The sequence below is a fragment of the Oncorhynchus mykiss genome, chromosome 10 (assembly GCF_057628025.1).
Source record: "Oncorhynchus mykiss isolate SJ-2025 chromosome 10, ASM5762802v1, whole genome shotgun sequence".
Classification (NCBI taxonomy): domain Eukaryota; kingdom Metazoa; phylum Chordata; class Actinopteri; order Salmoniformes; family Salmonidae; genus Oncorhynchus; species Oncorhynchus mykiss.
This window is the reverse complement of record NC_143031.1, coordinates 57,234,535-57,262,118: the sequence shown is the minus strand read 5'-3', so window position 1 is coordinate 57,262,118 and position 27,584 is coordinate 57,234,535. Positions and strand designations below refer to the sequence as shown.

Here is a 27,584-nt window from a genome sequence, read left to right as displayed (position 1 = left end):
CGGCGTCTCTGTACAATCTGTTGATTGGGATCTTTGATGGGCTCGCTAACTTTGATGGGCTCGCTAAATTTGATGGGCTCGCTAACTTTGATGGGCTCGCTAACTTTGATGGGCTCGCTAACTTTGATGGGCTAGCTAACTTTGATGGGCTAGCTAACTTTGATGGGCTCGCTAACTTTGATGGGCTCGCTAACTTTGATGGGCTAGCTAACTTTGATGGGCTAGCTAACTTTGATGGGCTCGCTAACTTTGATGGGCTCGCTAACTTTGATGGGCTAGCTAACTTTTATGGGCTCGCTAACTAAGGTATTGCGGTAAGAGGCCAATGAACCGAGCCGTCAGTCTAGCCAGCAGATGGCACCTGGTTGTAACTGAATTCATGTTGAATGTAGCTAACAGTGTTTGTTAAAGGGTGTTTGTTTAAACCCGCCTTCTTACATCCCCAAGGATTCTATTGAAGTCCCCTACATACTGTATGCCCAATGTATCGCTCCCCTTGCTCTCTTTTTAGCATCTGTTTGTCTCCCCTCTTTCTTGCATTTGCTCATCACAATTTTTGCCATTTATTTATCGCTCGTTCTCTTCCTCTCCCTTTCTTGTCGTCTTTATTCCCCTCTCCCTCTCTCTTCTCCTCTCCATCCATCCCTCCCGAGGTTAAGAGGTTAAGAAGCGTAGCTGTGGGTGATGCCTAACCCCTGACATCTAACCCCGGACTGTAGGAATCACGCCGCCTCAACGCCCTATTGAACCCACCAAAACAAATTCCTTACACATCATTAAGGATAGCATCTTTATGCCCTATTTAATAGAAGTCCCCTACGCAAAGGTTATCTCCCCTTTCATCATCATAGTAGGCCTCCAAATGGGACCCCATACGCTCCAAAGGGGTCACTGCGAAAATGAAAGGGAGTGTACTAAGGTTATTACCAGAATGCTTTGGAATATCATTGTCTCAGCTTCAGCATTATTTACACTCACCATCGCCCATAAACAATGAATATTTTTGGGTGGGACCGTTTATCCTCTCTGGCAGTGATTCTCCTTCGTTTCCATCAGGCGGTAATGGATTTTATATATTTGATAGGCAATCTGTTTTATACTTATTAACTGTTCACGGCTTGAGGCATGACAATGCATCCAACCGCCAACCAGCCAACCGCCCAAGTCCTTTCCCCAGGCCCCCTAGGGAACGCTGCCTGTTGCGTGCCCCCTCTTTGCAACCCCCTCCTCCTCTTCGCCGATCCCTGAGACAATAGATGGAATCTCACCCACGTTGCTGCAGCACCGTGTCCCTTGAAATGGAACATCGCTCGCCTATAGTCTGCCATCAATATTTAATGGCCACCACTTGATTGTTCTATTTTCTGAGAGAGAGAGAGAGAGAGAGAGAGAGAGAGAGAGAGAGAGAGAGAGAGAGAGAGAGAGAGAGAGAGAGAGAGAGAGAGAGAGAGAGAGAGAGAGAGAGAGAGAGAGAGAGAGAGAGAGAGAGAGAGAGAGAGAGAGAGAGAGAGAGAGAGAGAAAGTCAGGGAGAGAGAGAGAGAGACAGAGAGAGAGAGAGTGAAAGTCAGGGAGAGAGAGAGAGAGACAGAGAGAGAGACAGAGACAGTGAAAGTCAGGGAGAGAGAGAGAGACATAGACAGAGACAGAGACAGTGAAAGTCAGGGAGAGAGAGAGAGACAGAGACAGAGACAGAGACAGTGAAAGTCAGGGAGAGGGAGGAAGAGAGAGAGGGATAGATGTTATTGTCATTTAGCGTGAGGTGACACTTGTGACTGTAACCAGCTGTGGACTGTCTGAGTGGGCCTGGGGGAAGAGGGGGCAGAAGGAAGGGCCAGCAGCCTAGCTGCCGCTAACACCACAGAAACTCCTAATTGTTTTCCAACAACACAAGGCCTCATTTTGACCCCCCTCTCTCTCTCTGTTTTGTCTTTCTAGTCGCTTACTCGCTAACAGAATAGGGTTTTATTCAGTGACAGCTAAAGGCCCTTGAGAAAGAAGCTATAATATATTATTTTTAGTCACACATTCACTAACAACATTTGGCGTCATTTGTTGAGCTCTAAAAACCCTTGAGATAGAAGCTGGATTAAAGCTGCCGTTTGTAGTGTTCGGCGGGTGTTACCAACCCAGTCCAAGTGGCCTAGTTAGCATGTACAGAAACCCACCTGGTTACAATTGCTTGTGTACCTCCAAAGCCTACAGTACTCCGCCTGTTAACTTGGTTTCATGCTTGATGGAATTTCTCAGAAAGGGCTCCATAGTTGCTCCCATGCAAGTCGTCTTCGTCTGATGTCGGTCACCACGCCATCTTATTTGCTCTGTACTCTCCTTCTCAATCTGTGTGTATTGTAGTACCCTCACGCTCTTCTTTTATCCAACCCTGCTGCTTTCTCTTACGTCTTGAACATCCAAAAGGCACTTACTGTATGAGAAACCGGAGGCAGAGAGTATTCCAGGAACTATTCCCCTCCTCTCCTCCCTTTTAACTGCAGTACAAACCTTGGTGCTCCCATTCCCTCCTGTAGTGTGTTACAAGCATAATGCACTTTGTGATGTGAGCAGTTGTGTGTGTGATGATGAATTAGTAACGTTACACAGGTAACACTGAGGTAACCCTGAGGTAACACTGTGTCTCTCTGTTCCCCTCTCTCTCTCTCTACAGACTGGCAGGAAAGAGAAAGGAGACCCACTGAACTCTGCCATCGACAAGATGACCAAGAAGACCAGGGATCTGCGCAGACAGGTGGGTCACAGTGTCCAAAGCTGAGTTTGATGGACGCCATGTTTGCACCAAAGAGTTTGACCAACCTGGTTCGGAACGAACCTTGACGTGATTAGTTACAGACGCCATATTTGCACTAAAAAGGCAATCGTATAGGGACAGTCTGGCCAACTCTGTTCCAACCCAAACAGGACATGACTGGCTAAAGATGCAATTTTTTGTACTCCAATGCAATTTATATGGACAGTGTGGCCAACTTGGCTTCAACCAACACCTGACATGATTAGCTACAATTGACACACCATATTTTCACTGAAAGGCAATCATACTATACATGGAGAGTTTGGCCAGTTTAGCTCCAACCCATATCTGACATGACTGGTTATATATGCGACATCCTTGAGCCTTTTGACACCTATTCGATGATGGAGCCAACAAGTCTTCTTGTTACCATGTTGGCCAAACCCTCCGTAGTACCTGATTCATGGTCTGCACTTACACATTGCACAGACTGACACTCGATCCTGCATAGACAGACTGCTATTCAGATACTCAATATCACATACAGTCTCACTTCACAAACACAGAGCTAAAGAGCCAAATGTGTTTCTGTCATTCAAATCTATCGACCGATCTTTACACGTGCACACTTGATTTCATGAATCTCAGGGGAGTATAGCGGCTGAGAGCTCGGAGCTATTACTTTCTCCCAAATTGCAATGCTCCTCTCCATTAGTGGCCCAAAAGGAGACACTTCATGTAGTGTTACATCTTGTTATAGGAATCAAAAGTCAAATTGATTTTGGGAAGGCAATCTCATGTTGCCTCCCTATTCTTTCTACCCAAAATATGTTTTATTTTTTGTACCGTATAATTCATCAAAAAATTCAGATAAACTATGATCTGGCGCATGGTATTCACGGTAACCCAAAAGTTATTCCTTAGAGGTGTATTTCACAGCTCTATTACACAGTATTTATCAACCAAACAAGTGTTAATCTTACAGTATATCTTTAAAATGGCAATGACCTACAGTGCCACAGCTGTTGATAACTTAAATATTGGTCAAATAACCAATGAACTGGAAACACCGATTGATCAACTCCGACTGAACACGGTCTCCAACCTAGATACAGGAAGTGGTGGAAAAAGAACTAAATCGTACTTGAGGAAAAGTAAAGATACCTTAACAGAAAATGAGTCAAGTAAAAGTGAAAGTTACCCAGTAAAATACTACTTGAGTAAAAGTCTAAAAGTATCTGGTTTTAAATGTCCTTAAGTGCAGTGGTAGAAAAAGTACAAAATGGTCATACTTGAGTAAAAGTACAAAGTAAAAGTAAATGCTACACATCAAATTCCTTATATTAAGCAAACTAGACGACACTATTTTCGTATTCTTTTTCAATTAAGGACATAAAGGTGCACACTCCAACACTCAGACATAATTTCCAAACACAGTAGTTGTGTTTCGTTAGTCTGCCAGATCAGAGGCAGTAGGGATGACAAAGTGTTATATTGATAGGTGTCATCATTTTGTCCTGCTTGAGCATTCTAAATGTAACGAGTACTTTTGTGTGTCAGGGAAAATTTAAGGAGTAAAAAGTTTTAAAAAAATCTTTAGGAATGGAGTGGAGTAAAAGTAAAAGTAGTCAAAAATGTAAATAGTGAAGTACAGATACCCAAAAAAACTACTGACGTAGTACTTAAAAGTATTTTATGCTTCACATCTACCTGCTGTGATCTCATACCCCTTGACTTATTCCACATTTTGTTATGTTACAGTCTGAATTCAAAATTGATTAAATAGATATATTTTTATCTCACACATCCATACACATTACCCCACAATGACAAAGTGAAAACATGTTTTTAGATATTTTTGCTAATTTATTGAAAATTAAATACATAAATATTTCACTATTTTTTTCAAAATTCTTTCAGCTCAGTCAAATTGGTTGTTGATAATTGCTAGACAACCATTTTCAGATTTTGCCATAGATTTTCAAGTAGATTTAAGTCAAAACTGTAACTCAGCCACTCAGGAACATTCACCGTCTTCTTGGTAAACAACTCCAGTGTTTTGTGTTTTAGGTTGTTGTCCTGCTGAAAGTTGAATTCATCTCCCAGTGTCTGGTGGAAACCGGACTGAACCAAGTGTTTCCATAGGATTTTTCCTGTGCTGTAATTTCTAAAATGGTTTACCTGATATAGATGAAAATACCCTAAAATCAAAGCTGACAGTCTGCTATTTAAGTCTACTATTGTAAAGTACTCTCATACAGAGACTAAATAACCAAACTTTTGTCACTGTGCCAATACGTTTGGAGTTCACTGTTGTGGAGACAAAGAGTAGACATAGAGGAGACAGAGGGGATTCATAGAGGAGACATAGAGGATACAGGGGGAGGGAAAGACGGGAGCAGAAAAGCAGGAATTACACAGAGGGTCTGATATAGTAATTATGTCACAACAGCCCCAGAGGGGACAATTCAATGGTGCTAAGAGACACTAGGCCTTCCAGGAGGGAGGGGAACTGAGCAAAGAGGCTTTGTCTGTGAAGTAACTTTGTGTGTGTGTGTGTGTGTGTGTGTGTGTGTGTGTGTGTGTGTGTGTGTGTGTGTGTGTGTGTGTGTGTGTGTGTGTGTGTGTGTGTGTGTGTGTGTGTGTGTGTGTGTGTGTGTGTGTGTGTGTGTGTGTGTGTGTGTGTGTGTGTGTGTGTGCCATAATCCCTTGTGTATGGCAGCCACCTCATGTTAGAACACAGAAACACACACAACGGTTGACACCTTTGTGTCATTGTGAAGACGGGAGAGAACAGTGAGAGAATTAGTACAATGACAGTGACAGCTGTCAGGAATACACACTCTGTGTGCAATTATAGGGTTTAACATGATTTTTGAATGACTACCTCATCTCTGTACCCCACACATACAGTTATTTGTAAGGTCCCTCAGTCGAGCAGTGAATTGCAAACATCAATTCAACCACAAAGAGCAGAGGATTTCCAGTACCTTTGGTAAACGGGTAAAAATAACTAACAGACGTTGGATGGTGATGATTAATTACAGGTTGGATGGTGTACCAGATACAGATATCCTTCCTAACTCAATTGCCAGAGAGGAAGGAAACTGCTCAGGGATTTCACCATGAGGCCAATGGTGACTTTAAAACAGTTATAGGTGATAGGAGAAAACTGAGGATGGATCAACAACATTGTAATTACTCCACAATACTAACCTAATTGACAGAGTGAGAAGAAGGAAGCCTGGACAGAATAAAAAATATTCCAAAACTAAACTAATACTGCAAATATTGTGGCAAAGCAATTCGCTTTTTGCCTTGTGTATATAGTTGAAGTCGCAAGTTTACATACACCTTAGCCAAATCCATTTAAACTCAGTTTTTGACAATTCCTGACATTTAATTCTAGTGAAAATTCTCTGTCTTAGATCAGTTAGGATCACCACTTTATTTTAAGAATGTGAAATGTCAGAATAATAGTAGAGATAAGGATTTATTTCAGATTTTATTTCTTTCATCACATTCCCAGTGGGTCAGAAGTTTACATACACTCAATTGGAATTTGGTAGCATTGCCTTTAAATTGTTTAACTTGGGTCAAACATTTCAGGTAGCCTCCCACGAGCTTCCAACAATAAGTCTGGTGAATTTTGACCCATGAATTTTGTCCCCTTCCTCCTGACAGAGCTGGTGTAACTGAGTCAGGTTTGTAGGGCTCCTTGGTCACAGACGCCATTTCAGTTCTGCCCAAAATATTTCTATAGGATTGAGGTGATGGGCTTTGTGATGGCCACTCCAATACTTTGTTGTCCTTTAACCATTTTGTCACAACTTTGGATGTATGCTTGGGGTCATTGTCCATTTGGAAGACCCCATTTGCGACCAAGCTTTAACTTCCTGACTGATGTCTTGAGATATTGCTTCAATATATCCACATAATTTCCATCCTCATGATGCCATCTATATTGTGAAGTGCACAAGTTCCTCCTGCAGCAAAGCACCCCCACAACATGATGCTGCCACCCCCGTGCTTCACGGTTGGGATGGTTTTCTTCAGCTTGCAAGCCTCCCCCTTTTTCTTCCAAACATAACCATGGTCATTGTTGCCAAACAGTTCTAATTTTGTTTCATCAGACCAGAGGACATTTCTCCAACAAGTACGATCTTTGTCCCCATGTGCAATTGCAAACCGTAGTCTGGCTTTTTATGGCGGTTTTGGAGCAGTGGCTTCTTCCTTGTTGAGCGGCCTTTCAGGTTATGTCGATATATGACTTGTTTTTACTGTGGCTATAGATACTTTTGTACCTGTTTCCTCCAGCATCTTCACAATGTACTTTGCTGTTGTTCTGGGATTGATTTGCACTTTTCGCACCAAAGTAGGTTCATCTCTAGGAGACAGAACGTGTCTCCTTCCTGAGCGGTGTGACGGCTACGTGGTCCCATGGTGTTTATACTTGCGTACTATTATTTGTACAGATGAACGTGGTACCTTAAGGCGTTTGAAAATTGCTCCCAAGGATGATCCAGACTTGTGGAGGTCTACATTGTTTTTCTGAGGTTTTGGCTGATTTATTTTTATGTCAAGCAAAGAGGCACTGAGTTTGAAGGTAGGCCTTGAAATATATCCACGGGGACACCTCCAATTGACTCAAATTATGTCAATTAGCCTATCAGAAGCTTCTAAAGCCATGACATAATTTTCTGGAATTTCCTAAGCTGTTTAAATGCACAGTCAACTTAGTCCATTTAAACTTCTGACCCACTGGAATTGTGATACAGTGAATTATAATTGAAATAATCTGTCTGTAAACAATTGTTGGAAAAATTACTTGTGTCATGCACAAAGTCAGTCCTAACTGACTTGCCAAAACTATAATTTGCTAACAAGAAATGTGTGGAGTGGTTGAAAAACAAGTTTTAATTACTCCAAGTGTATGTAAACTTCCGACTTCAACTGTATAGTGTTATGTTTGGGGCAAATCCAATACAACACATTACTGAGTGCCACTCTTCATATTTTCAAGCATACTGCATCATGTTATGGGTATGCTTTTAACCATTAAGGACTGGGGAGTTTTTCCAGGATAAAAAATAAATGGAATGGAGCTAAGCACAGTAAAAATCCAATAGAAACACTTGGTTCCGTTTGCTTTCCACCAGACATCGGGAGATGAGTTCAACTTTCAGCAGGACAACAACCTAAAACACAAAGCCAAATCTACACTGGAGTTGCTTACCAAGAAGACAGTGAATCTTCCTGAGTGATCGAGTTACAGTTTTGACTTAAATCTACCTGAAAATCTATGGCAAAATCTGAAAATGGTTGTCTAGCAATTATTAACAATCAATTTGACTGAGCTCAAAGAATTTTGAAAATAATAGTGAAAGATTTATGTATTTAATTTTGAATACATTTGCAAAAATATCTAAAAACATGTTTTCACTTTGTCATTGTGGGCTATTGTGTGTAAATGTGTGAGATAAATATATATCTATATAATCCATTTTTAATTCAGACCGTAACACAACAAAATATGGAAAGAGTCAAGGGATATGAATACTTTCTGAGATCACAGCAGGTAGATGTGAAGCATGAACCTATGGTATACAGATCTTAATTTGACCTGTGTTGTCGCAGCAACAGGATTTTAACGTTTTGTCCATTATGCTGCTTGATCGGTGGTTAGGCTATTAGCTGTTCAAAATAAGGCTACATGAAAAGTGGAATACTGTTATTATAACTGTGTGTAGGTGTGTCTTTTCCATTCATTTATGTGCATGGTTATTCAAATATCTGAATGGACAGTAGTATTCAAATACTTATCAAATCAAATCAAATCAAATTTATTTATATAGCCCTTCGTACATCAGCTGATATCTCAAAGTGCTGTACAGAAACCCAGCCTAAAACCCCAAACAGCAAGCAATGCAGGTGTAGAAGCACGGTGGCTAGGAAAAACTCCCTAGAAAGGCCAAAACCTAGGAAGAAACCTAGAGAGGAACCAGGCTATGTGGGGTGGCCAGTCCTCTTCTGGCTGTGCCGGGTGGAGATTATAACAAAACATGGCCAAGATGTTCAAATGTTCATAAATGACCAACATGGTCGAATAATAATAAGGCAGAATAGTTGAAACTGGAGCAGCAGCACAGTCAGGTGGACTGGGGACAGCAAGGAGTCATCATGTCAGGTATTCCTGGGGCATGGTCCTAGGGCTCAGATCCTCCGAGAGAGAGAAAGAAAGAGAGAATTAGAGAGAGCATATGTGGGATGGCCAGTCCTCTTCTGGCTGTGCCGGGTGGAGATTATAACAGAACATGGCCAAGATGTTCAAATGTTCATAAATGACCAGCATGGTCGAATAATAATAAGGCAGAACAGTTGAAACTGGAGCAGCAGCACAGCCAGGTGGACTGGGGACAGGCAAGTATTCAAATTATAGGCCAATTTTGAAAAGATTTTAACACTGATAAGGCTTTTTCTAAATTAAATAAAAATATCCTTGTGACAATGTTACATACAAAGATATACCATGACAATTACATTTATTAATTTAATAAAACAAACTTTTCAATGTAGTTTTATGACGTGCAAATGCGCCCCATAAAAAGATTGGTAGCCTACCGATAGCCTTCACGTGTTTAACTTGTTGTTTATGTTGGCCAGTCAATGTAGCAGAGAGGCTCAATGCTCCCCAGTTAGTGAAATTAGAAGGAGTAGGCTACAATGAGCAACCAAAAAGTAGGCTGTTGTTTTATCTGAATGGGTTTGGCCTCAATTAGCCATGCTAGTTATAGCTGGCTAACTTAGCGAGCTAACTAGCTCGCTTTTCTAGGCTACTCCAGTCAAGACATAACCCGTTAACGTTATATGGAATGATAAATAACATTGTGGCTGCTACAAGTTAGCTCGTCTTGGCTTTAGCCCGAGTTGCCTTCGCTACATACCCCTTATAACTGCAGTAATAGTGCAACCTATCCCCCCCCCCCCCCCCCCCCCGCGCAGCAGGGCTCAGGTTAAAAACCGACATATAAACACATGTATTTTGAATATCCTGATATCCGACAACAATGTATGATGCTATTCCGATAGTGAAACCATTTCAAACCACCATCCTTGGAATGTATGTAAAGCACTGCGGCGCAGCAACAAAAGAGTGATCCAGTTAAGACCCAAGACCTGTATGTGTAAGAGATAGTACACCCAAACACATATCACAATCACATATGTAGGCCTACAGATAGTCATTTCATTGTCAACCTGTTTCATATTAGTTTCTCTGAGCGCAGAACACAGAAAGTCTAACATATGGCATATGTGTAATATATACAGAAAATCATTTTGCAGACAGTTGCTTATACAGTATGGCCCTTATGCACACACATACATGCACATGTGTGCATGCTCACACACACGCACACGCACACACACACACATACACACACACACACACACACACACACACACACACACACGTTAACAAACACTTAGCATCTCAACTTGCCCTCATCACACATGCATAGATAGGACATTTGATTGCCTACTCAAGATTGTGGGCATACATTAAATGTTGAGTAAATCAAAGGTGTGTGCAAACAACACATAAAGCAACCCGCACAGGTAAAAAATTACATCCTGACCGGCTGTTTGCTTTTCACCGAGCTCAGCGTTAATCATGAGGACCGAGGATTTTCCGGAGATGTAAATCACTTGCCACCAGCCAATCCCACGTGTCGACCACCACAATGTGCCACTCAGTTCCGCTAGACAATGAGCATGTCCCAAATGGCACCCTATTCCCTACATATTGCGCTACTTTTGACCAGGGCCCCTAGGCAATAGTCTGCCATTTGGGATGCATGCAAGCACTCGCTGCAGGGGCCTAGTAATGTAATTAGAAAATGCCTTTTAAAATCCTGTGAACACCTCGGCGCGGGGTTGTAAATATCGCAGCGGCTGCGACACGGTTTACATCGGCCACTCAATCGTACATCACACCCCCTCGTTTTACTTCACTCTCACTCTCTCTCTCTCTCTCGCTTCCTTGTTCAATTATTTGCCCCGCCTCCCCCTGTACCAAGTGTGCGCCCCGTCCTTGGGTGTGCTTTTGTGGCCTTGTTACTCCACCAATATTGGGAAAGCAGTAAACTCTCTCCGACACGTGTATTATAATTATAGATGTTAGACCCCCCCCCCCCCATCACAGACACACACACCCCAAAAAAGAAGAGGACTGTTTACAGATTTGCAAGGCCATGCACTTTTTAATCCTTTTTAGACATTTATTTCATTATCTATCGCGGTATTAAACCGAGGCGAGATGTTTATTGCGTGACTCCTCACGTTTTATGGTACAGTAAAGTGGTTTTAAAGGAAATGAAAAGTGTTTAATAGTCCTGATTTACTCGCGCGAGGGAGTTCTGCCGCAATTTCATTTTCGACCCGGTAATTCTGAACCATCACTTCTAATTCATTCAGGCACAACTCTCAACAACTCTGAAATGGTTCCAGTGTTACAAGGCTGATCGCACCTAGTGTCAACGTGCTGGGCAAGAATGTACTGATCCCCTATCAGACCTGGCCTCACCAGAGTTTGAATCCAAACTCTAAACATTACAGAGAGTAGATGAACATTCAGTGTCTTATTAGCCTTTGACTTGGGGATCTGAAAGATATAAGAGACTTATAACAAATCAATCAATCAATTTACAGTAAAAAAAACAGTGTCCTGCTTTAAACGAACTACAAGATATAAAGGCTTTATAGTGCATATATGCAGCATTCACATACACTACTCAAATCATCCATAAGATGATTTCTCACTCTATAAAGGAGAATTGTAGTATTGAAGTTGATCTAATGACCATAAACAATAATTGTCCATGACATTTCAATAAACTGAGACTTTATATGCAGCAGTGCCAAAACACATGTTGTGTAATAGTGGAAGCATCCCAAATGGCAACCTATTCACTTTTTAGTGCCCTTTTTATTTTGACCAGGGCACATAGGACTTAGTGCACTATATAGGTACTATAGTGCCATATGGGATAGACACACATTTTTTTTCCCCTCGTGTTTTCTTTCTTATTCTGCTCCACTTGGATTCTTCGTCTGTTACACAAGTACCCTCACTTCCCCTTCAATATTTTTCTTCTCCTTGACAGTATGTGTGTCTGTCAGAGTTCTGGGAAAACGACTCATTGCCCCAGTTAATCAGAGATGCGTCATCAAATGTCATTGGGTTTGTAAATTAGATTGAATGATGGTGATGGTGATGAGACATCCATGCGTGGTGAATGCCTACTCTTTGGCTGTGTCTCAAATGGCCCCATATGCACTATATAGTGCACTACTTTTGACCAGAGTGCTATGGGCCGCTACTATGTCGGGAACAGGGCGCCATTTGGGACGCAGAGCGTGTCTGTTTGCAGAGACTTGGGGGATGAGTCGCTCTGGTTAATTACAACACATAAGGAAGTCTGGTCCTGATTATTCACTAATTATTGGATTATTATTAAAAACAAGGCGGCTGTCCGTCTTGGCTGCTGCGTGAAACATAAACGTCTAGTGCGCTCAGAGTATCTCTCTCTCACACTCACATGCAGACGCACTCCAAACACACACACACACACACACACACACACACACACTTCATATCTAACATCTAACTGTTGGCGACTACTTCCTACCTCTGCGAGAGAAATATGGCAGAAATATGGCGTTGTGCTCGTTCCAGAATTCTTTGACCCATCCACTTGTATTGATTCAATTTTAATTTACTTTACCTTTAATTTGACCTTTAAATGTGGAAGCAATGAAGGGATGCTGTTGACGATAGGTGTTCATTTAACATTTGTATGTACAGATGAATGAACTTCCATTGGACATCAAAGCAGACTTAGTTTTACCTACCTAGCTGCAGTGCATGTTAGTTAGATAACATGTGAAATTAGATTGTGATCAGTCCATAAAGGACATCTCTTGGTATAAAGTATCTTTGAATGAGACAATGAGAGACGTTGATCACCATGAAATGATTACTCTCGCTAGTAGAGAAGTGATAGATATCTGCATTTTCCTCTGTGTCCTTTTAATTGACCAAGAAATAGTACATTTTCTCATCGAATTGCATTCGCTGCAATTACTGACGCTTTTAAATCCGAATCCTTTTATCATTTAACTCTGTACAGCTCCACACGCACACCAAAAAAGACACGCCCACCTGTTCCATTCATACGTCTCTTAGTGGCATTGCTCTTAACCCCTTTGGCTCCACCCGCTTTGCCTTCTGTTGAGCAGTGCCCTGCCCGCTTTATGCTAGCCTAAAAGCCACTAGAGAGAGACTGCCTGGCCCTTGTTCTTGTGTACAGGTTAATGCTTTTACTGTTTGCTACAGTAAGAGACTGAGAGGCTGAGAGTAGCACAGGCGAGGAAAACGACTAAAGTTTGACTTTGAAGGATAACGGATGCATCCCAAATGGCTCGCTATCCACTATATAGTGTACTACTTTTGAACACGGCACAATGGGGTACAATAGGGTGCCACTATGTTAACTTTCTTTATCTTAATTTACTTGAATATGTAAAGTATGTATGTATGTAGTTATTTGGTGTATTTGGATATTCAATGCATGGTAGCTCTACCCCAAACCTAATTAATACCAGCATGTCACCTTTGCAACTACAGGGAACCAAAACTGTAGATCACCTTAACTCCACACACAAAGACGAATGCAAAGCTCTTGCCCTCCATTTGGCAAATCTGACCGCTATCTGCCTGATTCCTGCTTACAAGCAAAAACTCAAACAGGAAGTGCCAGTGACACGCTCAATTCGGAAGTGGTCTGATGTAACTGATGCTAAGCTACAGTACTGCTTTGCTAGCACAGACTGGAATATGTTCTGAGATTCATACGATGGCTTTGAGTAGTTTACCACATCAATCACCATTAATAAGTGCATCGATAACATCGTTCCCACAGTGTACGTACATATCCCAACCAGAAGCCATGGATTACAGGCAACATCTGTGCTAAAATAAAGACAAGTTACATGTTGTTCGCAACTTGTTTTTTACATAATGTTGCTGCTACCGTCTTTTATGACCGAAAAGAGCTTCTGGACATCAGAACTGTGATTGTTCTTCTCAAAATGGATGAAGAGGTATTCTTCAATGAGTCGGACAGGAGAGATGTAATACAGACCCGCAACCAGGCCCAGATCCCCATTATTCGCTGGAGAAGGAAACCCAGATTTTGCAGAAAGGGATCAGGGTGACTTGTGAGGATCAGGTGAGTGGCTAATCTGCCCATGCCTTCAGCCCTGCTAGCTAACATTCAATCACTGGAAAATAAATGGGACGAACTGAAAGCATGTTTATCCTGCCAACAGGATTTTAATGCTGTAATATCTAATGTTTCACCGAGTTGTGGCTGAACGACAACCTTAAGAACATACAGGTGATGGGTTATACATCCTTTCGGCAGGACAGAACAGCAACCTCTGGGGCAGAAGCCTATGCATCTATGTAAACAACAGCTGGTGCAAGAGTCTCAAGGTTTTGCTCGCTTGAGGTAGAGTATCTTGTGATAAGCTGTAGACCACACTATCTACCTAGAGAGTTTTCATCTGTATTCTTTGTAGCTGTCTACATCCCACCACAGACCAATGCTGGCACTAAAACCACACTCAATGAGCTTTTTACCTCATTTCTATCAGCATGTTAAATGTGCAACCAGAGGAAGAATTTTCTAGACCACCTTTACTCCACACACAGAGATGTTTACAAAGCTCTCCCTCACCCTCCATTTGGCAAATCTGACCATAATTCCATCTTCCTGATTCCCGTGTACAAGTCAAAATTAAAGCAGGATTCACCACTGACTCAGTCTATAAAAAGTGGTCAGCTGAAGCAGATGCTAAACTACAGACCTGTTTTGTTAGCAAATACTGGAATATATTCTGGGATTCTTCCGATGGCATTGAGGAGTACACCACATCAGCCACTGACTTTATCAATAAGTGCATCGAGGACATTGTCCCCACAGTGACTCTACGTACATACCCCAACCAGAAGCCATGGATTACAGGCAACATTCACACTGAGCTAAAGGGTAGAGCTGCTGCTTTCAAGGAGATTTGGCCCTCAGATCCTCAAAAAGTTTTACAGCTGCACCATCGAGAGCATCTTGACTGGCTGCATCAACGTTTGAAATGGCAACTGACACCGCCTGGTATACCAGGCAGAAAAGTAAATAAATAAAAACAGTATGGGGATGGGGTAGGTAAAAATGGGTGGGATATTTACCGATAGACTATGTACAGCTGCAGCGATCGGTTAACTGCTCAGATAGCAGATGTTTGAAGTTGGTGAGGGAGATAAAAGTCCCCAACTTCAGCAATTTTTGCAATTCGTTCCAGTCACAGGCAGCAGAGAACTGGAACGAAAGGCGGCCGAATGAGGTGTTGGCTTTAGGGATGATCAGTGAGATACACCTGCTGGAGCGCGTGCTACGGATGGGTGTTGCCATCGTGACCAGTGAGCTGAGATAAGGCGGAGCTTTACCTAGCATGGACTTGTAGATGACCTGGAGCCAGTGGGTCTGGCGACGAATATGTAGCGAGGGCCAGCCGACTAGAGCATACAAGTTGCAGTGGTGGGTGGTATTATGTGCTTTAGTGACAAAACGGATGGCACTGTGATAAACTGCATCCAGTTTGCTGAGTAGAGTGTTGGAAGCAATTTTGTAGATGACATCACCGAAGTCGAGGATCGGTAGGATAGTCAGTTTTACTAGGGTAAGTTTGGCGGCGTGAGTGAAGGAGGCTTTGTTGCGGAATAGAATGCCGATTCTTGATTTGAATTTCAATTGGAGATGTTTGATATGAGTCTGGAAGGAGAGTTTGCAGTCTAGCCAGACACCTAGGTACTTATAGATGTCCACATATTCAAGGTCGGAACCATCCAGGGGGGTGATGCTGGTCAGGCGTGCGGGTGCAGGCGGCGAACGGTTGAAAAGCATGCATTTGGTTTTACTAGCGTTTAAGAGCAGTTGGAGGCCACGGAAGGAGTGTTGTATGGCATTGAAGCTCGTTTGGAGGTTAGATAGCACAGTGTCCAAGGACGGGCCGGAAGTATATAGAATGGTGTCGTCTGCGTAGAGGTGGATCAGGGAATCGCTCGCAGCAAGAGCAACATCATTGATATATACAGAGAAAAGAGTCTGCCAGAGGATTGAACCCTGTGGTACCCCCATAGAGACTGCCAGAGGACCGGACAGCATGCCCTCCGATTTGACACACTGAACTCTGTCTGCAAAGTAATTGGTGAACCAGGCAAGGCAGTCATCCTAAAAACCGAGGCTACTGAGTCTGCCGATAAGAATATGGTGATTGACAGAGTCGAAAGCCTTGGCAAGGTCGATGAAGACGGCTGCAAGTACTGTCTTTTATCGATGGCGGTTATGATATCGTTTAGTACCTTGAGCGTGGCTGAGGTGCACCCGTGACCGGCTCGGAAACCAGATTGCACAGCGGAGAAGGTACGGTGGGATTCGAGATGGTCAGTGACCTGTTTGTTGACTTGGCTTTCGAAGACCTTAGATAGGCAGGGAAGGATGGATATAGGTCTGTAACAGTTTGGGTCCAGGGTGTCTCCCCCTTTGAAGAGGGGGATGACTGCGGCAGCTTTCCAATCCTTGGGGATCTCAGACGATATGAAAGAGAGGTTGAACAGGCTGGTAATAGGGGTTGCAACAATGGCGGCGGATAGTTTCAGAAATAGAGGGTCCAGATTGTCAAGCCCAGCTGATTTGTACGGGTCCAGGTTTTGCAGCTCTTTCAGAACATCTGCTATCTGGATTTGGGTAAAGGAGAACCTGGAGAGGCTTGGGCGAGTAGCTGCGGCGGGGGCGGAGCTGTTGGCTGAGGTTGGAGTAGCCAGGCGGAAGGCATGGCCAACTATTGAGAAATGCTTGTTGAAGTTTTCGATAATCATGGATTTATCGGTGGTGACCGTGTTACTTAGCCTCAGTGCAGTGGGCAGCTGGGAGGAGGTGCTCTCGTTCTCCATGGACTTCACAGTGTCCCAGAACTTTTTGGAGTTGGAGCTACAGGATGCAAACTTCTGCCTGAAGAAGCTGGCCTTAGCTTTCCTGACTGACTGCGTGTATTGATTCCTGACTTCCCTGAACAGTTGCATATCGCGGGGACTATTCGATGCTATTGCAGTCCGCCACAGGATATTTTTGTGCTGGTCGAGGGCAGTCAGGTCTGATGTGAACCAAGGGCTGTATCTGTTCTTAGTTCTGCATTTTTTGAACAGAGCATGCTTATCTAAAATGGTGAGGAAGTTACTTTTAAAGAATGACCAGGCATCCTCAACTGACGCGATGAGGTCAATGTCCTTCCAGGATACCCGGGCCAGGTCGATTAGAAAGGCCTGCTCACAGAAGTGTTTTAGGGAGCGTTTGACAGTGATGAGGGGTGGTCATTTGACCGCAGCTCCGTAGCGGATACAGGCAATGAGGCAGTGATCGCTGAGATCCTGGTTGAAGACAGCGGAGGTGTATTTGGAGGGCCAGTTGGTCAGGATGAGGATGAGGATGAGGATGAGGGTGCCCTTGTTTACAGATTTAAGGTTGTACCTGGTGGGTTCCTTGATGATTTGTGTGAGATTGAGGGCATCTAGCTTAGATTGTAGGACTGCCGAAGTGTTAAGCATATCCCAGTTTAGGTCACCTAACAGAACAAACTCTGAAGCTAGATGGGGGGCGATCAATTCACAGATGGTGTCCAGGGCACAGCTGGGAGCTGAGGGGGGTCGGTAGCAGGCGACAACAGAGACTTATTTCTGGAGAGAGTAATTTTCAAAATTAGTAGTTCGAACTGTTTGGGTATGGACCTGGAAAGTATGACAATACTTTGCAGGCTATCTCTGCAGTAAACTGCAACTCCTCCCCCTTTGGGAGTTCTATCTTGATGGAAAATGTTATAGTTGGGTATGGAAATCTCAGAATTTTTGGTGGCCTTCCTGAGCCAGGATTCAGACACGGCGAGGACATCAGGGTTAGCAGAGTGTGCTAAAGCAGTGAGTAAAACAAACTTAGGGAGGAGGCTTCTGATGTTGACATGCATGAAACCAAGGCTTTTTCGATCACAGAAGTCAACAAATGTGGGTGCCTGGGGACATGCAGGGCCTGGATTTACCTCCACATCACCCGCGGAACAGAGGAGGAGTAGAATGGGGGTGCGGCTAAAGGCTTTCAAAACTGGTCGCCTAGAGCGTTGGGGACAGAGAATAAAAGGACCAGATTTCTGGGCATGGTAGAATATATTCAGGGCATAATGCGCCGACAGTGGTATGGTGGCGCCGACAGTGGTATGGTGGGGTGCGGGTACAGCGGAGCCCAGGCCCAGGCACTGGGTGATGATGAGAGAGGTTGTATCTTTGGACATGCTGGTTGTAATGGGTGAGGTCACCGCATGTGTGGGAGGTGGGACAAAGGAGGTATCAGGGGTATGAAGAGTGGAACTAGGGGCTCCATTGTAAACTAAGACAATGATAACTAACCTGAACAACAGTATACAAGGCATATTGACATTTGAGAGAGACATACAGCAGTTACATACAGTAATCACAGGTGTTGAATTGGGAGAGCTAGCTAAAACAGTAGCTAAGACAGTAGGTGAGACAACAACAGCTAATCAGCTAGCACAACAACAGCAGGTAAAATGGAGTTGACTAGGCAGGGGGCATCGGATTAACTACACACCTGAGTGCCTAGAGCCTGAGTGCAGCTGGGGCCGACAGATAAAACATAAACAAGCAGAATGGAGTACCGTGATTAATGGACAGTCCAGCATGCATCAGCTATGTAGCCAAGTGATCAGTGTCCAGGGGGCAGCGGAGGATGGGGCAGGGAAGCTGGACTGGCGAGTATTATCCAGGTAAGGTAAAAGCCGCTAGCAGTGGCTAACAATGACTAAATAGCTTGTAGCTAGTTAACTGGTTAGCTTATGGAGGTTCTTGAGTGTGTTCTAAAAATTTAAAATAATAGCGATTCCGTATCACATTGGGTGAGGCAGGTTACCGGAAGGTATAAACAAATTAAAAATCGAAAAGAGATTGAAAGTAAATATGGGTCCAGTGAGTGTTTGGGACGCGGCTATTCAGACGGTTAGCAGGCCTGTGCTAACAAGCTAACAGTTAGTAGGCCTGTGCTAACAAGCTAACAGTTAGTAGGCCGGGGCTAAACAAGGTAGCAGTTAGCGGAACGGGGCTAAACAAGCTAGCAGTTAGTAGGCCTGTGCTAACAAGCTAACAGTTAGTAGGCCGGGGCTAAACAAGGTAGCAGTTAGCGGAACGGGGCTAAACAAGCTAGCAGTTAGCAGGCCGAATTAGCAAGCAAGGAGATAGCAAAGGCTAGAAAGTTAGCCTTTGGGGGGCGTCGCGATGGGGTGAGTCTGTTTATGCCTCTTTATGCGGTGACATCGATAGACCGGTCGTGGGTCCGGATATTGTAGCCCAGGAGTATGCTTCGGTGGTAGCACAGGAGCTCTGGCCGGGCTAGCTTCAAGCTAAGTGGGTGGAAACGCTAGCCAGGAGTAATCCGGGGTTGCGGTTAGCTAGTTAGCTAGTTGTGAAGATCCAGCTGAAGATGTTCCGTTTACGGTGGGAATCCGGGGATAAAAAAATATAGGTCCGTTATGCTCTGGTTAGAGTCGCGTTGTTCGAACTGGCGAGAGCTTTCCGAGCTAAAGGTTAGCTGATGACCGGTTAGCTGAAGACCGCTAGCAATGGTTTGCTGACTGATCCCTGGTAGTTAGCTGGCTAGCTTCAGTTGAGGGATCCGGATCCAAAGTAAATATAAGAACTTTAGAAAAAAATAGCTCCATTGGGTGAGGCGGGTTGCAGGAGAGTATTTAGAAGTTGAGGTTTAGCAAAATGTTTTAAAAGATATGCGAAGAAAAATATGTTGAAAAAACGATATATACGATATATACAAGGGACACGACACGACAAGACGTCCGACTGCTACGCCATCTTGGAACGATTTGATATCATTGCTTTTGAATTGTTTAACTTGTTTAACTTGAGTTAAACGTTTCGGGTAGCCTTCCGCAAGTTTCCCACAATAAGTTGGGTGAATTTTGGCCTATTCCTCCTGGCAGAGCTGGTGTAACTGAGTCAGGTTTGTAGGCCTACTTGCTCGCACACGCTTTTTCAGTTCTGCCCACAAATGTTCTATAGGATTGAGGTCAGGGCTTTGTGATGGCCACTCCAATACCTTGACTTTGTTGTTCTTAAGCCATTTTGCCACAACTTTGGAAGTATGTTTGGGGTCATTGTCCATTTGGAAGACCCCATTTGCGACCAAGCTTTAACTGACAGTCAACTTACTGTATGTAAACCTCTGACTCACTGGAATTGTGATACAGTGAATTATAAGTGAAATAATCTGTCTGTAAACAATTGTTGGAAAAGTGACTTGTGTCCTGCACGAAGTAGATGTCCTCACTTGGCAAAACTATAGTTTGTTAACAAGAAATTTGTGGAGTGGTTGAGAAACGAGTTTTATTGACTCCAACCTAAGTGTACAATATGTAAACTTCCGACTTCAACTGTAGCTACCTCAATTACCTTGTACCCATGCACATCAACTTGGTACTGGTACTCCCTGTACCATGGTATTTTTACTCCAGCCCATCTGGCATATGCTGAATTGCCCTATGGCCAGTCCCTTTCTGTGACTAGCAATAATGCCACGGTACTGCCAGCAGCTGGTTTAAGGCCAAAGGGATGAAACAAAGTGAGAGACAATGTGGGCGAAACAGAACAAAAGAGAGGGGTGGAGAGAGACTGAATATGAAACTGTAAAAATAGCGTCCCAGCTGTTCCAAAAGTTGATGAATAGTCCTAATTGGGGAAAGAGAAGGGCTGATTGTGCACTGAGCTAATATCCTCAAATGTCTCGCCTCGCCGAAATGACTATTCCCCTGATAGCCAGCTACCGCTACAGGTTGCGTCCCCATTTACAGCCTATTCTCTATGCAGTGCCCTACCTTGGACCAGGGCCTATAGGGCTCTGGTCAAAAGTAGTGCACTAATAATGGAAAAGAGTGCCTAGAGACGTGCCATGTGTTCCTAGCCTTGTCATCCTGTTTGTTATGAATGCCTGTTGTCAAGTGACTTCTTCACCGGGGCTCGCTCCCGATCTTGACTGATGGCTGATCGCAGGGCTCCCCCGTGGCGGCATCGCAACAAATGCTACAGTACCCGTTCATTATAATGGTTATATCCTGGATTAATTTTGCTGTTTGTTTATAGTGCAGGGAAATTGGAATCAGAGGAACAGCTGTTTCGTATCAAGACAGATGGCTCGTTGATTAGCCATACGAGAGATGCAAAATCACTGTCGTCTATAAACTAAAGTGTATGTGTTATTTTTTCCTATACATTCTACAGTAGATCAATGTATGTGTTGATCGTTGCATTCTATCGCCTGGTAACAAGCACAAAATGATTTCGGTTGGTATCAGTTATTCTGTTAGTGTTTCACTTCCGACAGATAGCAATGAGCACAAAAAGACAATTCAAGTCGAATATATAGTAAAGCTGTTTAACTTACAAATGCTTTCCATGGTGACAAGTCACAGTATCTAGCTGACTGACAATGACAATGGCCCCCACACTGCTGTCAGCGTGACAGGTATGGTGTCAAACGGTCAGTCGCTAACGCTGTCAGCAGTCGTTTTGCCCTCCACTGACTCTCTCCCCGCCACTCGCTTGGGCTCCATCGCCGCCTGATAACCCTGTGGCGTTGCTTCTACGGGCGGCGTTCTTGAGGCCTGACCACGGGGACCCGGGCCTGCCACCAGAAATGACTGATAAGAGAGGGAAGGAGGAGGGTGGCTGATAGACTAGCCCACAACACTCTTAAAGGCCCAATGCAGCTTTTTTTAATATAAATATCAAATCATTTCTGGGTAACAGTTTTGTACACCACATCACCAAAAGTATGTGGACACCCCTTCAAATGAGTGGATTAAGCTATTTTAGCCACACCCATTGCTGACAGGTGTATAACATCGAGCACACAGCCATGCAATCTCCAATCTACATTTTCAGTAAAATGGCCTTACTGAAGGGCTTAGTGACTTTCAACGTGGCATGACAATAGGATGCTACCTTTCCAACAAGTCAGTTCGTCAAATTTCTGCCCTGATAGAGCTGCCCTGGTCAAATGTGACGTGGAAACGTCTAGGAACGACAATGGCTCAGCCGCGAAGTGGTAGGCCACACAAGCTGACATAACGGGACCGCTGAGTGCTGAAGCGTGCAACACTCACTACCGAATTCCAAACTGCCTCTGGAAGAAACCTCAGCACAATCGCTGTTCATCGTGTCCTTCGTGCAATGGGTTTCCATTGCCGAGCAGCCGCACACAATCCTAAAATCAACATGTGCAATGCCAAGCGTTGGCTGGAGTGGTGTAAAGCTCACTGCCAGTGAACTCTGGAGCAGTGGAAACACGTTCTCTGGAGTGATGAATCACTCTTCACCATCAGGCAGTCCGATGGATGAATCTAGGTTTGACCTGCACAGAGCCCTGACCTCAACCCCATCGAACTCCTTTGGGATGAATTGGAACACCTACTGCGAGCCAGGCCTAATCTCACAACATCCGTGCCCTACCTCACTAATGCTCTTGTGGCTGAATGGAAGCCATTGCCCAGAGCAATGTTCCAACATCTAGTGGAAAGCTTTCCCAGAAGAGTTGAAGCTGTAGCAAAGGGGGGACCAAATCCATATTAGTACCCATGATTTTGGAATGAGATGTTCGACGAGCCGGTGTTCACATACTTTTGGTCATGTAGTGTACATTACTGTTATAGATTTTCATTAAAATGGCAAAAATAGCTTTTTAGCAAAAAAATATTTATCAAGACTGTCTGGGAGTGGTCTGATTGGGGAGGGGAAAACTGAAAATTAGCTATTATTGGCAGAGAGGTTTGTAAGTCTCCTTTTATTGGTCTGTTATCCAGTTTACCGCATGGTAATGTCAGCACGGAAAGCCAAAACTCCCACGCAAACCTGCTGTGTAGATTGTATTTTCAACTAGCAACTATTAGGAAATAACACTGATCACTTTTGTTCACACGTTTACAGTGTTAGTTTCATCAGCTGTTGTACAATAGGATATAAAACACAGGCAAAAACAACATTTTGATTGCACTGGGCCTTTTGATGTCAGCACTCATTATGGACTGCTGGAAAAAGCCATCTCCGGCCGTCATCTACTGTCCTGTACCTTGCTGGTCCACATGCTGTATGTATTATCAGCCGTGCTGCACCTATCTAGTCTACATCAGCTGCACCCAAGCCATTAACAGATATGGTGTTATTACACATCCTGCATACATGTTTGGGTGAATAGAACTATTGGTGAGTTCAGGCACAGCGTAGGTGCCGTAGTAACTAGCCAGTGGGGCAAGTTGCCATAAAAAAAACCTTTCTGGAAAGACTGCACAGGCAGCCACATTCCAAACCAAGGCTTTCCAGTTTCCTCATTGGGTGGTTATCCTCCAAGCCCACTCGTATTGCCACACTTGTTGTTTGGGCTGTTACTTCTCTCTATTTTTACTAATTATTTGCCACTGGTCTTACAATGAGCTAAAATGACGTGTGTATGCTGATGATTGCACACTCTACAAATCAGCACCTACAGCCAGTGAGCTCACTGAGACTCATAGCAAGGGGTTCAATACATAAACTGGTCTTCAATACATCTAAAAAAACAAAAGGATTGTATTTGGTTCAAAGCATCTTAGACCTACAGGAAACCTCAACGGGAGATGTGCATAAATGACAATTGAACAAGTTAAACTCCCAGGAGTAACGTTTCGTGGTCCGTTATCATGATCAAGTCATATTGACAAAGTTGTTGTGAAGATGGGGTGAGGTATGTCTGTTATTAAAAAAGATATATGTTCTGCGTTTTTGACACAAAGATCAACTGTGCTAGTTGTTCAGGCTGTGATCTTGTTCCGTCTTGATTACTGTCCGCTAGTATGGTCAGGTGCAGCAAAGAAAGACATAGCCAAGCTGCAGCTGGCTAAAAGCAAAGCAGCGCGCCTTGCCTGCACACACGGAACTAACATCAACAACATGCATGATAGGCATTCGTGGTTGAGGACAAATGGACTACTTCTCTTCTAGTCTTTTAAAGAAACATTTATGTGTCGAAAAGTCATAATCATTTGTATAATATATTTGCAGACACTTCAAACAGACATGCATAACCCCCCAGACACGCTGCTATGGGTTTCTTCACGGTACTCAAACCAAAAACAGACTTAACAGACTTGTGTTGTTCAGTTACTGTGTGTATAGAGCCATGTCATCATGGAACGCTCTTCCACCAGGTCCCTTCCTCTCAGGAATGATGTATGCTTATTCAGAGCCATATCACTGTAATGCTTAGAGAAGATCTCATGACAAGTGTTATTGAAGTGTTGTGGTTGCTGGTTCACCTGCCTCATCTAAAGCCTTTTCTTTTGGGGTGTTGTTATAGGCCAGCAAGTGCTAACAGTCGGTATCTAAATAATGTGTGTGAAGTGCTTGATGGTGTATGTGATGTAAACAGAGAGGTCTACTTTCTTGGGGACCTGAATAAATACTGTTTTTTATCAAAATGTCCGCTGAAGAGGAAGTGCACTGTAACCAGTGCCTGTAATCTGGTTCAGGTTATTAATCAACCTACAAGGGTGTTTACAAACACTACATGAACAGGATCATCCACATGTATTGATCACATTCTTACTAATAATATAGAACTATAGTTGCTATATCCAAGAAATCCAAAGTTCCAAAAGCTGGGCCTAAAATAGTATATAAGAGTTTTCCACAACAATACAAAGGATTTTGCTGTGACTCTTATGTGGATGATGTTAAAAATATGTGTTGGTCTGACGTGATTAATAAGGAGCATTCAGATGCTGCAATTGGTGAATTTCTGAAATTGCTTCTTCCAATTATTGATAAACGTGCACCTGTTAAGAAACTGACTGTTAAAACTGTAAAGGCTCCATGGATTGATGAGTAATTGAAAAACTGCATGGTTGAAAGAGATGGGGCAAAAGGAGTAGCACTAAGTCTGGCTGCACATCTGACTGGGTGACTTACTGCAAATCGAGAAACTATGTGGCTAAACTGAACAAAAACAAGAATAAACTGTATTATGAATTATTATTATTATTAGATTAATGATATAATCATGATATCAATGAGTAGTTGAAATTCAATTATGGACAGAAAGACAAATTCAATTCCATCTTTCATTGATTCGGATGGCTTATTCATCACCAAACATTTGATGTTGCCAATTATTTGAATGGTTACGTCATTGGCAAAGTGAGCCATCGTATTCATGCATAAAAAAACAAATAATGAAAGAAATGCATCGAAAGGTTGAATTTTGTCCAGTTAGTGTGGGAGAGGTGGAAAAATGATTGTTATCGATCAGTAATGACACACCTCTTGGCATTGACAACTTAGATGGAAAGCTACTGAGGATGGTAGCTGACTATATGTATCATATATTTCATCTGAGCCTAAAGGAAAGTGTTTGTACTGGATGGAAGCCAAAGTCATTCCCCTACCCAAGAGTGGCAAAGAGGCCTTTACTGGTTCTAACAGCAGACCTATCAGCTTGTTCCCCAGCTCTTAGCAAACTGTTGAACAAAATTATGTTTGACCAAATACAATACTATTTTTCTAATTAATTAACAACAAACTTTCATCATGCTTATAGAGAAGGGCATTCAACATGATTGGTTGAAAGAAATTCATAATAAGAAGATTGTGGGAGCTTTTCAGCCTTTGATATTATTAACCATAACATGTTGTTGAGAAAATGTATGTGTTATGGCTTTTCAACCTCTGCCTTATTGCGAATTGCCATATTGTGGATTCAGAGCTATCTATCTAATATAACTCAGAGGGTTTTCTTTAATGGAAGCTTCTCTAATGTCAAACATGTAAAGTGTAGCACACCGCAGGGCAGCTCCTCAGGCCCTCTACTCTTTTCTATTTTTACTAATGACCCGCTACTGGCATTAAACAAAACATGTGTATCCATGTATGCTGATGATTTAACCATACACTCGTCAGCAACCACATCTAATGAAGTCACTGAACCCTTAACAAAACTTTGCAGTCAGTTTTGGAATGGGAGGCCAATAATAAACTGGTCCTGAACAACTGTAAAACTAAGAGTATCGTATTTGGTACAAATCAGTCCCTACGTTCTTGAACATATTGAGGAGACTAAATGACTTGGCTTTACCTTAGATTGTAAACTGTCATGGTCAAAACATATAGATTCAATGGTTGTAAAGATGGGGAGAGGTCTGTCCATAATAAAGAGATGCTCTGCTTTTTTGACACCACACTCCACAAAGCAAGTCCTGCAGGCTCTAGTTTTATCTTATCCTGATTATTGTCCAGTCATATTGTCAAGTGCTGCAAAGAAAGACCTAGTTAAGCTGCAGCTGGCCCAGAACAGAGTGTCACGTCTTGCTCTTCATTGTAATCAGAGGGCTAATAGAAATACTATGCATGCCAGTCTCTCTTTGTTAAGAGTTGAGGAAAGACTGACAACATCACTTCTTGTTTTTATGAGAAACTTCCAAACGATTTGAATAGTCAGCTTACACACAACACTGACACATAACCTTACCCCACCAGACTTGCTACCAGGGGTCTTTTCACAGTCCCCAGGACCAGAACAAATTCAAGGAAACACACAGTGTTTTACAGATTAGTATACAAAGTATTATACAGCCATTAGTGCATGGAACTACCTTCCATCTCATATAGCGCAAGTGAACAGCATACCTGGTTTAAAAACAAATAAAGCAACACCTCACGGCACAACGCCTCTCCCCCTTGAGATCGAGTTGTTGTGTGTATGTACTGACATTTATGTTCAACCGATAGATGCGCACACACGCACACTACATGTTTATGTTTTTAAATGTATGTAAAAAACAAAATCTCAGATTATTTATTGTTTTTGTTATGTGTCAGATCCAGGTAAGACTAGCTGTCGTCGCTGGCGGCGGCTAGTGGGAATCGTAATAAATCAAATAAAACACAAATCCTCCTCTTCTCTCATTTCTCATCCCCCCCCCCCCCTCCCCTCGTCCTCTCCTCCTACCGCAGTTCCCTGATATCAAATATGAGCACTATTACTTCATTTTCATTTGCACAGGCTGTTTTGTCTCTCTCTGTGGCGCCCCGGACGTTTATCCATATGATTGCTCCTGACATTTTAATAAGAAACTTTCTGCCACTGACCCCCTCGGCACACACACACACACACACACACACGCACACACACACACACACACGCGCACGCGCACGCGCATGCGCGCACACACACACACACACACGCACGCACGCGCACACACACACACACACGCACGCACGCGCATGCGCACACACACACACACACACACACACACACGCACACACGCACACACACACTCAGCTCCTGCCATCTGCACTGAATCACAAGTGAGACCGGGGAACGGGGGAATACGACTCCAAACCACCCCGCCAATGTTTTCCATTTCATAATTGGATTCTCTATTTTCTTCCTTATAATTGCATATTTGTTTTTAGCTTTTTTGATGTACTTTATTTCTCTTGTCGTAAACAAACGGGGAACAGGGGTAGGGTTGGGGGGGGGGACAAGGGGGACAAGGGGGTGGAGGTGGGGGGGTAAAGTAAATCATCGCCAATGTAAAAATCTGCATTCCTCGCGCCGACCTCTT

At 43.3% G+C, this 27,584-nt stretch overlaps 1 protein-coding gene across 2 annotated transcripts in view; it reads left to right on the top strand.

Annotated features, from left to right (window-relative positions):
• Window positions 1-27,584, top strand: part of ctnna2 (catenin (cadherin-associated protein), alpha 2) — a 665,994-nt gene that overhangs the window by 504,955 nt on the left and 133,455 nt on the right. For both annotated transcript variants that reach the window (XM_036933400.2, XM_036933401.2), the window contains one exon: window positions 2,664-2,744. In XM_036933400.2, coding sequence (XP_036789295.1) covers window positions 2,664-2,744 — 81 coding nt within the window. The remainder of the gene's footprint in view (window positions 1-2,663; window positions 2,745-27,584) is intronic.